Source organism: Natator depressus, chromosome 16, assembly GCF_965152275.1.
Source record: "Natator depressus isolate rNatDep1 chromosome 16, rNatDep2.hap1, whole genome shotgun sequence".
NCBI lineage: Eukaryota > Metazoa > Chordata > Testudines > Cheloniidae > Natator > Natator depressus.
Window position 1 is genome coordinate 21,765,008 of NC_134249.1, and position 12,094 is coordinate 21,777,101.

Consider the following 12,094-nt stretch of genomic DNA (forward strand, 5'->3'; position numbering starts at 1 on the left):
TGCTCGAGGCCCCCAGAAATGGCAGAGAATTGATTTAATGAGCTATTCCAGGTGATCCTAATCATTCACTACATCACAGATGGTTGCTGTTTTCTTCATCACCTGCAGGTGGAGCTCTACTGCAGTGCAGCAGTGGAAGGGGTTTAACTTATGGACTGGGTGACTTGCTTTCCGCTCTGGGCATGAAGGAAATCGGGGGGGTGTTTTGTTTTTAAATCAGAGTGTATTATTGAACAATCATCAACCCTGCCCTTTTTGTTCTTATTAAAGGCAAGAAGGCCAACTCTGACGAGAGGAAGGCAGCCCTGAAAACTGCCTCTGAGTTCATCTCCAAGATGCGGTACCCCAAACACACCCAGGTAATCAGCGCCGGCGGGGGCGGCTGCACGCCCTGCCCTTGGGCTGATGCTCAGATACCATTGAGGGTGCACCTCAAACTCTCCTCAGCCAGCCACCTGGGGCGGTGGTTCAGTCTGTCTGAGGGCCAGCAGGAGAAACAGAGAGAAACTGCCCAGGAAGGACTCAGAACGACTCCCATTGGGCATGAAGAGGCGCTGACTAACCTGTCCCTAGGGGATGACTTGCCCCATGGCTTCTTAAGAGAGATTCCTTCTCTCCCAGCCCCACTGTGCTGTGGTAACCAGTGGAACACGCTCTTGAGGTCCATGGTTTTATTGTGGTAGCACAGACTTTCCAGGTAGATTTGTGCTTAAAACAGGCTTGAACAGACACATGGGCCAGGTGCGAATGAATGCTTCACAGCCAGTGGTCACTTTGCTGGTGGAAATGCTGTGAGAGCCACGCAGTGGGGTGTGTAGAACAGCACCTCTCTCCTGGTGATAGTGGGAGGGAATGATTGCCAAGTCTCCCCTTATGGGGCCAGTGAGACCTGTGGGCACCTCAGAGGCAGCCGGCTGGCTGTGGGTTTGCGACGTATTAGTTCAGGACTGCCCCAGGATTGCTCTCTGTGGCTGAATCCTGCCCTGGGGCATCCGCTGTGGAGTCGCCCTAGGGATTTGTACGGCCCCATGTCTTCCTGAAGCCCGTGTTACAGCTGGGATTGGCTAGAACTGCAGCCCTGCCAGGCTCCGGGCAAGACTCCCCCTGACAGGCCGGCTCCCTCGTTTCAGATCCAAGTCCTACCTGAGAGCGGTGAGACCCCCTTGTTCAAGCAGTTCTTCAAGAACTGGCGGGACAGGGACCAGACAGAGGGGCTGGGCACGGCCTACATCTCCAGCCACATCGCCCAGGTTGAGAAGGTGCCCTTCGACGCCGCCACGCTGCACAACTCCACGGCCATGGCTGCCCAGCACGGCATGGAGGACGACGGCTCTGGCAAGAAACAGGTAGGAGGTGGCGTGGAGGGAGCCTGGAGGCACCAGCACCCCCAGGGGCCAATTTGTGTCCCCTCTTGATTCTTCCATTATCTGCGTCCTGGCAGGGGAGGAGGGGAGGGTGACAGTCTGGGAGTGCATTGGGGCAGGCATTGCCCAAGAGAGTGTCTCCCCTCTCCACCTGGGCTCCTGGGTTTGTGCAAAGAAGCCATGCTGAGGTTGTGCTCAGAAGGGCTAAACGCTGAGGCATCCTCTTCTCTCTGCTGTGCAATCTCAGTTCCAACTGAAAAGAGGTCCTGGCCAATGCCTGCCCCTTTGGAAATCTGGGGGGCCAGCCCAGCTGAAAGCTCAGCCCAAGGTCGCCCTAGGCTGGAGTAACTCTTGGGTACCAGCAAGAAGACTTGTCACCCAGCCCACAGGCACTCGGCCCGACATACACCAAAAGGCGCAGAGCCCTTGGGGTAAATCTGGCCCGAGTCTGGGGTTTGTAACGAAACCAGGCAAGTTTTGCCTCGATTCTGGGCCTCTCTGGGAAGGTTTTGCAGGAAGCCGTATGTCACTGGCTGTGGGAGGGGCTCATTGTTTTACCACCTTTCCCCAGCAGGTGGCACTGCAGGACCATGACTCATAGGAGGTTGAATATGTGAAGTAAACAGGAAAAAAAGCCCCTTGTTAACGTAGCACAGTCTGTTCTGTTCTGTTCTCACATTTCCTGGTTTAAGGTATTTCCCCTCCCCCTTCTTGCTGCTGGTTTTGTAGATCTGGAGAATAGAAGGCTCTGCTAAAGTGCCCGTGAATCCTTCGCTATACAGCCAGTTCTATGGCGGGGACAGCTACCTTATCTTGTACGACTACAAGCACGGTGGAAAAACGGGACAGATTATCTATACATGGTAAGAGGGATTTTCTGGAGAGGAGCCAAAAAGCAAATGCCCTGCACTGTAACTCCATGGGACTGGAGTCCTCTGCTGTGAGATCATATCATTATGGGCTGCCACTTACCCTGGGATCCACCCGGAATTCGATTTCTCCCTGGAGAGGCTCCCCCTGAAGGCCAAATACTAGTAGGGGGATAGTAGGGGGTTGGGGCATGTGGGGGTAAGAAGGGGTCAGTGCGAAAAGGAATCAGACACACTGTGACTGGGCCTTCCAGGCAGGCCCCAGTGGAGCTGAGAAAGCAGCAGCCACTGCCAGGGGAGGAGAGCGCTCTCATGTGGCTTACCCACCATCATGAGCTGTGCAGCTGAAATCTTAAGGGAGTGTTCACAGTGTGGAGGTTGAGTAGGTGGCTCCTGCTAACAGCCACAGCAGCTGTTTGTTAAATCAGCTACCACAGGGTTAGGCACAATGGAAGACTGTGGATACTTAGAAAACCCTGCTCACCTTGAAAAGTATCGATCTCCCTGCCTAAACGTTCCATTCTCTGTCTGTTAGCGGATTCCTCTCCACACCTACAGCAAAATGCTGTGCAAGTTGGTTAACAACCAGGAGTCCCTTGCCTTTTCCTGACCTCTCTAGGGCTTAGGAAATTTCACTGTGATCTGAGGACTTAGATTTTGTTCTGTTTTTCAGGCAGGGTGCAGATTCCTCCCAGGATGAGATCACAACCTCTGCTTTCCTCAGCGTCCAGCTGGACGAAGAGCTGGGAGGCAGCCCCGTGCAGGTAGATAAACCCACCGGTTCTGTAACTAATGACATGTGTGCCTTTGCCATGGCAAGCCAGTTTCCTGCACCCCACTCCAGTGAGGGACGCCGTCCTTCTGTGCCTCTCTGTTAATAATGCTCAGGGATGAATAAACTTTGCATCATGACAGTTGGTGCAAAGTGTCAGTAGCTGACGCTGCTTGCTGGCAGGGAGGAAAGGAAAAACTTTGGATATATTTAGCTTCCCTTTTTGTAGGCTGCTGTACTGATCTGAAGTGCAAACTTTCAGAGTCAGCATAGACATCTGTTTGGATTCTTGGCTGTATTTAAAAATCAAAGCGCAAGGGAAAAGAAATGTGAGTAAGATGAGAGCCTCTGGCACCAGAGGGTAAATGCAGGCGGGAGAAAGAGGCAAAGAGCTCCCAAGAGCCGAATGAATTGCCCAGGGTTTCCACTGCCCCCTCCCCCACCAAAAGTGAAAGGTCTGAGGGGCTCAGGGAAGTGACTGTTTTGCAGCAGGAAGCTTAAACACGCAGTTTGTTTGTCTTTAAAGGGGGGGAAAAAAAAGTGTAACTCATCAGATTCCTGAGCGTGTGGTTCGTAGATTTGTCGTGACTCTAAAGGAGAGGTGGGGACTGAAATCCATCCCATGATGGTTTCAGGATCCTCTTCAGTGCAAACATCACATCTGTGGTGAGGGTTGATTTCCTCTTATGATACTGGATGGCAACGGGCCTGATTGCACGTTCATTTCCCCATGCAGTTCTCTGCCGCCAGACCCCAGCAATGGTGCAGCAGCCTTTGCACACCCTGCCCTGCCAGAGCTGCTTGGAAGAGGCTTTGTGCCAAGTGAAACCAGGAGCCCAGTAAAAGTTATTGATTAAGCCCTTGCCAGCTTTGCTTCCTGTTCTGATCCTGTTAGTGTCTTCTTCAGTTGCGGTGCAAGAAGCCACCTTTTCAGGTGGTTTCTGCAATGTGACAAGGGACTTTTATAGCTGCATCTATGTCAGGTGGCCCCGGTCCCACTCAAAGGACTTGACAAAGAACAGTAAAGATGAGGTGGCTGTTCAGCTGTGTAGCTAGAAGGCACCTAACACTCTTTACACTAGTGTTTATTGCTGCTAGTCAGGTCAGGCTAGGGTGACCAGACAGCAAATGTGAAAAATCGGGACAGGGTGGGGGTAATAGGCGCCTATATAAGAAAAATCCCCAAACGTCGGGACTGTCCCTATAAAAATCGGGACATCTGGTCACCCTTGGTCAGGCTGCCATATGTGGGGTCCCTGCTATGCAATTTTGAGGGCCTAATTTACCCACACACCAGTTCCTGTGTGAGAAGCAGTGGATTGGTTCCCTGCTCCCAGTGGGGGCATACTCGGAGGGCGAAAAGGAGCAGCCTATTTGGGAATCCCTGGCTGCTCTGCATCATCTCATATGTGACATTGAGTTTCCTTCCCCCCCAGAAACGAGTGGTACAGGGAAAAGAGCCAGCTCATCTGATGAGCATGTTTGGCAGGAAACCTTTGATTGTCTACAAGGGTGGAACTTCCAGGGATGGAGGCCAGACAACACCAGCTGCAACACGGCTGTTTCAGGTCCGGTCCAGCACCTCTGGAGCCACCAGAGCAGTGGAGGTACGTGATGGGAAAGCCAGCTAACCCTGAACACTGGGTTCACACGTAGCAGTTGGAATGTAAGATCTTATATCTTGTCACATCACGTTCCCCCTGAGAGCAGAGGCAAAGCCAGGTTAAATTTTCTGTGGGACTTGTGCTGAATTGAAACAAACTTTGGAGTCTAGATAAGCTATCAAGAGCTTCCCCTTTTCCCATGGGTAAGTAGTAATAATCACCCTGATCCCATGAGTTTATTAATACCATTTTATATTGTTAAGGGCTTTTCTCCACAGTGCCCAAAGGACTTTGCATACTAATATAAAGTGAGACTTTCATGCACCTTTGAAGAGCATCAGCCTCTGGGATGGGATGCAGCAGTTGGTTTAACAGCATACAACAATAGTACTTAAGTGAGAAGTATCTTGTATCCAAATAGAATTTGAGCCAGGACTTGGGTTCATTCCCCTATTCTTGCAAAAATAAATAAATAAAATAAATAAAAAAAATAAATCTTGCTCATTAGTCATAAATACTCCAGTAGCCTCCTAGCTCCATCTAGGGTATTGGTTCATTACTGACCCAGGGGAAAAATGCCAACTATAGAATCACCAATGCCAGCAGCATGGAGTTTGTTCTGTGGAGGTCTCCCCTCCGAGTACTTAAGTATCCTGCTGTCGTTTGTGAGCTCTGGCAAGATCCCAGCCCTACCTATTCCGGCTGCAGGTCATCACATGCCACACACACACACACCTGTTTAATCTTCTCATGTTTGTTATACAATCTTTCCGCTTCGGCAGCTTGACTGTTATCCCTTAGTCATTGATGCTTTTACAGTGGATGGTTAAAGTTTGTTCAGCAGTGCCAGGGGCGCTGATCATAGTCCTTATATAACTGTCAGTGGCAAAAGTACCAACCTGTTTGATAGCTATGGTGCTGTTGCTTTCCAGCTGGATGCTGTTGCCAGTGAACTGAACTCAAACGATGCGTTTGTCCTGAAAACTCCCTCCGCTGCTTACCTTTGGGTTGGCCAAGCAGCCAGCGACACTGAGATATCTGGGGCACAAGAGCTGCTGAAGATTCTGGGAGCTCGCCCAGTACAAATTGCTGAGGGAAGCGAGCCAGGTGAGGGAGGCCTGGCTGGGCCACACAGATTCCTTACATTGTAGCTGCAATTTCTTCCCCTCCTTGGCAGTTGCCCATGGGTATTTACTTTGGGATTCCCACATCAAGGCCAATCAAAGAGGTGATCAGCAGTTCCGCCTCAGGGAAGCTCATCCTTCCAGGCTCTGCACTGAAAGAGATAAGGGTATGTCATACAGGGGGTAGTCCAGCCACTCAGCAGGAGATATTCAAGTGAAGAGGCCTCCGGCTTATCTGGGAGAGGCCATGGGAGTAGGAGTGGTTTTAAAATTGCACACACCCAAAAGAGGGAAGGTTGCTCTGGGGACCCATTGAACACCCATTGCAAATTATCAGGTCAGTTTAGCAGGCAGGGGCCTAAATATTTGTTTCACCCTATCTCATTGCTGCTAAAAACAGATTCCCCTCCTGATGCCTTTGGTAGTCACCAGGGGAGAGTCATGGTTGGAACCAATTCTAATCAGGGGACAAAGTCAACTCCTTCCCTGAGATACAAAGAGTCTAGCCTCTTGACTACCTGATCAATGTGCAAGCAGGAAGCTGGGGATATCATGTGCTCTGACTCAGCTTTACCACGGGACCGTGGCATTGCCCTCCCAGGCCAAGGATCCCGTGTGACTCCCTAGGCTGCTGTAGCGTTCCCACACATGTATTCAGGAGCAGATGTGCCACTGAAGCCACACCATTGCATAAGTCACTGGAGTTCATGATCAGACTCTGCTATAGTCCCTTGCAGTCTGTGGGTGGGCAAGGGATGTACCTTTGATGTTCCATTGTTTTGGATAAAGCACGTTATAGGGAGCACAGGAGGCGTCCTTCCCTGCCCCTGCAGCCCCAAGATTGGGCACAGTTTGGTGCACTGCACAGGTGCAGAATGGCCACTCCAGAGCACCTTTTGATACTCGTGTATAGTGGCCACTGGGGGGTTTTTGCTGTAGGCATAAGGAGAGCAAACACTCCTGGCCACACTCTGTGCATGAGCAGTGTGTCCCTCTGTCCAGCCAGATCTCAGGCAAGCAGAGGGAATTAGCGAGGTCCCAGGGTGGGGAGCCCCCCAGTGGCGTGACAGCAGGTGTACATGGAAAGAGCATCAGCATACCCCTCTCTCTTACAGATAGCTTCTGGGAAGCTCTGGGTGGAAAAGCAGCGTATCGCACTTCCCCCCGGCTGAAGGACAGGAAAATGGACGTTAACCCCCCTCGCCTCTTTGCCTGCTCAAACAAGAGCGGACGCTTCATTGTGAGTGTGTGATGGACTAAGAGGCGGCGTTTCATAAGGAATCAAGCCTCCAGCGGCCAGGACTGGGGAAAACCCATCTCAGCCAGGCAGTAGGCTACAGTTCCGCCTCCCAGGCCACTCCCCAACAAATGCCCAGGGGGCTCCTCCCCAGGGGACTCTGCAGAAGGAGCGTATTAGCGCCACTCTGCTGCAAAGAAAGCAGCCAGCTCTAAAGCCTTGTTCCCATTCCACTGAATCCCTGCAGCATCAAGCTAGGGCTCCTTTGCCGGAGGCTGGTGGTCAGGCTGTTTTGGCTTTAACTCCAGCACTTGCTGAGTGACAGGTGTTAGGATTAGGAGAATGGGGTGTGTGAATGACTAAGCAGCACCAGAGACTAAACTCTGTTTAGCTGCATGAACTGTGAATGAACTGGTTTCTATGGAAGAAACAGGCTGCTAACACTGGCCAGCTAGGTGGTGTGAGATCAGGTACCATGCAAATTCCCCCTCCCTTATATGCTAATGCACCTTGTCCCCACCAGAGCACCCCTTTGGGCCACGCTGTGGCATTGCTGGACTTCTTCTCTAGTGCCGGACCCCCATCATCTGTCATCCTGGGCTGTAGCAATCTCCAGCTTCCTTGGCCAGGCCTTCTGGGCGGGTTTTCTCTCAGTTCAGCCCCTCTAGGGTAACAGGAAAAAAATCAAAGCTGAATGCTCTGTATGCCAGGCCTTCAGCCCCCATCTGGGACCAATCTGTCTTTTGCCTCTTTAAATCCTGATGCTTGTGCTTCCTCTTGTTGCCCAGTCCTTTTGAATAGTCAATAGTACGTGTAGTGATGGCCACTTGATCCAAAGGTAATGTGGTTCTTGTCCCAGAATCAGGGGACACAGAACTAAAACCCATGAGTTCAATAGCTTGTAGGGACCCTTTGGGCGTATGGCAAGGACATGCCAACTGAGGGCAAAGCCGAGACTTGTATTAAAATAAGGAATAAAGCCAGAAAAGCTCCAAGCCACATGAACAGATATCCCCAATATTGTAATATTCCTGTCTCTGGTATCATTCTTTGCATAAGCTCTTAGATTTGCATAATTACACCCATCCTGGAGGCCCTGGTGGTAAGAGACAAAGGACCAGCATTGTCTCTGGCATGCCAAATGCGTCTGATGGTCCAGATTTCTCAATGCCCAAGACTGGTGGTAGGGAACAAGAGAGTAGAAGGGGCAAATGATGGAACACCGACAATGATAAGAAAAGTTCCCTTCTACATGGTAATTTGCCCTATAGGGTCTGAACATCATTATGACTATTCATGTGAAGGCTTAGACTTTCATAGAATCATAGAATACCAGGATTGGAAGGGACCTCAGGAGGTCATCTAGTCCAACCCCCTGCCCAAAGCCGGACCAATCCCCAATTTCTGCCCTGATCCCAAATGGCCCCCTCAAGGATTGAACTCACAACCCTGGGTTTAGCAGGCCAATGCTCAAACCACTGAGCTATCCCTCCCCACATGCCCAAATCTAACTTCCTCACCCTCACAATATTGGGGTTACTTATCCTATAGGTTAATATATTAATGCCATTTAGCTCATTATATTAGTCACCTCTTGCTTGAGCAGATTTGCAGTTTTTACTTCCATGATCTTGCAGTTGCTGTTTACCATTAGGTTTCAACTCCTGTTATTAAGCAAACTATTCCTAGTTCCCCAAAATCTAAGCGTTACCATTAGGCCATTTATCTAGCCAGTGGTCCCAGGCTTACTCAACCTGACTATACTTATGACAATTTGCTTAAACTACTGTCTGACAGCATGCAGGCTTGTCATTTCCTTGTGTTACAGCAAAGACTAAGCTAGCCTTATGGGTTATGCTCTCTTACTGGGAGAGAAGGGGAACTTACCTGCTCTTCTAGGCTCCAGCCCAGGGACCCTGTGTTGTGCAGCTAAGGGCTGCTCATTCCAATCCACTGCCACTTCCCTGGGCTGCTCCTACCTTTTCCCTGTTTGTCAGTGTCCCTCACAAGGCTGCAGACTCCATTGTTCCCACTCAGAGCTCTGTCTCTGCATGCAACTTCTTCCCAAGCAGTTACTGAGGAGCTTCCTAAGGCCCTTCCCAGCTTCATTGGCAGCAGCTGGGCTGTACTTCAGGCAGGCAGCCTTTTTCTCTCCCTTTCTGTTTCCTTAGAACAGGAATCCCTCCTTCCCCCCAAGCTCTCCCTGGGGCTGAGGTGGTGATTTAGGCCAGCTGTAGGGCCTTAGCCAGCTTCCCCTTCAGCTGACACCTTACCCCCATTAGACCTCAAGTTTTCAGGATTCAGCAGGCAAATAGCTAGCCTTCTCCCCTGCTATATGCCAGGAGGCAGCATATATGCTGATCCCCTTCCCAAAGCTCATCCCAATTGGCTGGGAGAGAGGGGAGAGTTGCCCTGCCCACTCTGCAGGGCCTCTGGTCCCAGACCCTTAAAGAGACAGTAACCAATTTCTGTTTATTCCCAGGACCTCTTCCTGTCTTCCAATATTTCCTAGGTCCTTGCACACCTCTTCTTATATGTCATGTCCATTATTGGAGGTTTGTAACCATGGTAGCCCATTCTGTACAATCCTCTGCTAATCTCTTTGTGGATGAATACTCCTTTTGATCCACCCAGGATACCACATTGTCCAGCCAAGATCATTTTCTGCCTTGTGTTCTTCTGCCATCAACTTTCCCTTCCAGTACCTGTAAGAATGCATTGCCCCCTGAACCTCTTAAAATGTGCCCTACAAATCCCAGTCCATTTTAATTGGGTATGTGGTCTATCCATATTTTCAGAATTCTTCCATAACACCCTAATTTGAAGGACTGTAGTTTCTTTATTATTTGGTTGTTTGAATGTCCATGTTTCACCGCCATAATTTAACACAGATGGAATGTACATGTTTTTACACCTCAGATGTCACAAAATCTTAAAGGGCCAGGTCACGTGACTGGGGTGGGCTGGCGCTTAGGCTCCACTGCCCGTAAGAGGATAGACTGTACCATCACACACCTCATTCCCCAGTGGTATTTATCAGCGCCTCCATGAACTGGTTTGCCCATGTGACATAAAATGATGCAAACTTGGGTGGCTCCCCCTGAAGGATCTGATCCCCGTCTAACTTCATTCTTTTCAGATTGAAGAGGTTCCTGGAGAGCTAACCCAAGATGACCTTGCTACAGATGATGTTATGATCCTTGACACATGGGACCAGGTACCTCCAAATATATTTACTAGGAGGGAAGCAAAGAGAGGATATTGCATGTGGGCCGTGTGGCTTTAGGGTGAGAGACTGACAGTCACAATAATTAGAAAGGAAAAGATCATGGAATCCACCCCCCTAAAGTTTGGGACCAACTCACCCAACAGAGGATGGATCAGATATTACACTATATTCATTTTAACCCAAAGGTTGAGGGTGGAGTTGGGCTCCTGCCATGTCCTTTGGTCAGATGGTGAACGAAAGGAGACAGGCTATGGTAGATCTGCTCGTGAGGGGTTGGTCCCATGCCTTGTCTGTATATGACTGAGCATGTAATCAGCATTCAACAAATAATTATATCGGCTACTGGTTTCTTAAGGAAAAAAAGACGGCTTCTTGGTTTCCTTGCCCTGGTCAACCAAAAGGCAGTTTGGTGAGGGGCACACTGTAGCTGTTCAGTGTAAAGATGCAGTTCAAACACCAGCAGATTCTCCCATGTATCAGATCAGCATGTAATTGTCCCCACAGTGAAGACTTATTACTGGCCAGAAGCTCTCTCTTAAACTTCGCCAGCAGTAGCATTCACGTTGTTTACCGGGATGAGTAATTCAGTCAAAGTAGCATGGATTTATTAAAGTTCTGTATCATGCGCCCGGAGACATTTTTCAGACTTCTGTTTCACTCCAGATAGAGGCTGACGCTGTTTGTTTGATTTTTAATCCGTAGGTCTTTGTCTGGATTGGAAATGAGGCTCATGACGAGGAAAAGACGGAGGCTCTGACATCCGGTAACAATCACATGCCCCTCTCCTAAATAACTATTCTCTATTGATCTCCACCTCCAGTTTGATCACTTGGAGCAGAGGGTTGAACGAGTTCATGACAGCATAAAATTGACAGACGAGTACATTTACAAGGAGTCACTTATGTCTGTAGGAATCTGGAAGGATCCCTGTAGCTCTGCCTCAGGAGCTACTGGTTTTCATGCATACAGCCCTCAGCGTCCAACAGTGAAAAAATAACCCTTAGGATAGATGAATGATTTTACTTGTGACTGAGAGAACCCATAATTTTCTGTCTCAGCTGCCTGCCCTGTAAGCCCTACACCTAAATGCACAGCTGAGCAGTACAGTGGGCAAACAGCTGTTCTTAATGGAAGGTTAAGTCCCTAATGGGAGTTAAGTGATCACTTTGTGTCTGACAGGATAGGATGGCGCTTTGCTGTTTAAATAGTAATATTCACTGGGGGGCAGTCATGTAAATCACATGTGAAAAGAGCAGTTTATAACCTTGACTGAACCCTGCCAGCAGCTTGGCTTGTGGTTGAAAGCAGCTCCTGGGACAGGCTGCCAGTAGCCCTAGATAAAACCCCATGAGCAGTGTCACCTCTTTAAAAAAACATTTCAGAAACTAGAGCCAGCCTGACATTATGCCTCTGTTTTACATTTAGCTTTTCCAGAGACTCTTTCTCTGATTACTCCATATGGAGATGTCATGATTTTATGGGCTCTTCTTGTGTATTTGCAGCTAAAAGGTACATTGAGACTGATCCTGCCAACCGAGATAAGAGAACTCCTATCACTATCATCAAGCAAGGATTCGAACCTCCCACCTTCTCCGGCTGGTTCCTGGGCTGGGATGACGATTACTGGACTGTTGATCCTTTGGAGAGGGCCATGGCAGAGCTGGCTGCCTAAGTAAAGAGGATCCTTTTTTAAATAGAGCAAGTTTGGTGCCTTCAATGCCTACAGAGCTACTTCCTCCTGCAGGAGGCACGTTAATGTGTCAACTGTTTCTAACAGCCAACTAGCTGTGCAATAATTAAAGAAATTCATGATGAGTCCTACCACTTTACCCACTGCTTTGAACATGGTATTTAATACAATAAAGCTTACATGGAACATGCGAACACTAAAACTG

The 12,094-nt window shown here is 49.3% G+C and overlaps 1 protein-coding gene across 4 annotated transcripts in view; it reads left to right on the forward strand.

Moving 5' to 3' along the window:
* GSN (gelsolin) overlaps positions 1-12,094 on the forward strand; it is a 51,617-nt gene extending 39,523 nt beyond the window's left edge. For all 4 annotated transcript variants that reach the window (XM_074974167.1, XM_074974165.1, XM_074974166.1 and 1 more), the window contains exons 8-17: positions 271-359; positions 1,131-1,346; positions 2,094-2,227; positions 2,907-2,997; positions 4,442-4,612; positions 5,542-5,716; positions 6,849-6,973; positions 10,110-10,187; positions 10,902-10,962; positions 11,702-12,094. In XM_074974167.1, the coding sequence (XP_074830268.1) occupies positions 271-359; positions 1,131-1,346; positions 2,094-2,227; positions 2,907-2,997; positions 4,442-4,612; positions 5,542-5,716; positions 6,849-6,973; positions 10,110-10,187; positions 10,902-10,962; positions 11,702-11,871 (1,310 nt within the window). In that variant the 3' untranslated portion in view covers positions 11,872-12,094. The remainder of the gene's footprint in view (positions 1-270; positions 360-1,130; positions 1,347-2,093; positions 2,228-2,906; positions 2,998-4,441; positions 4,613-5,541; positions 5,717-6,848; positions 6,974-10,109; positions 10,188-10,901; positions 10,963-11,701) is intronic.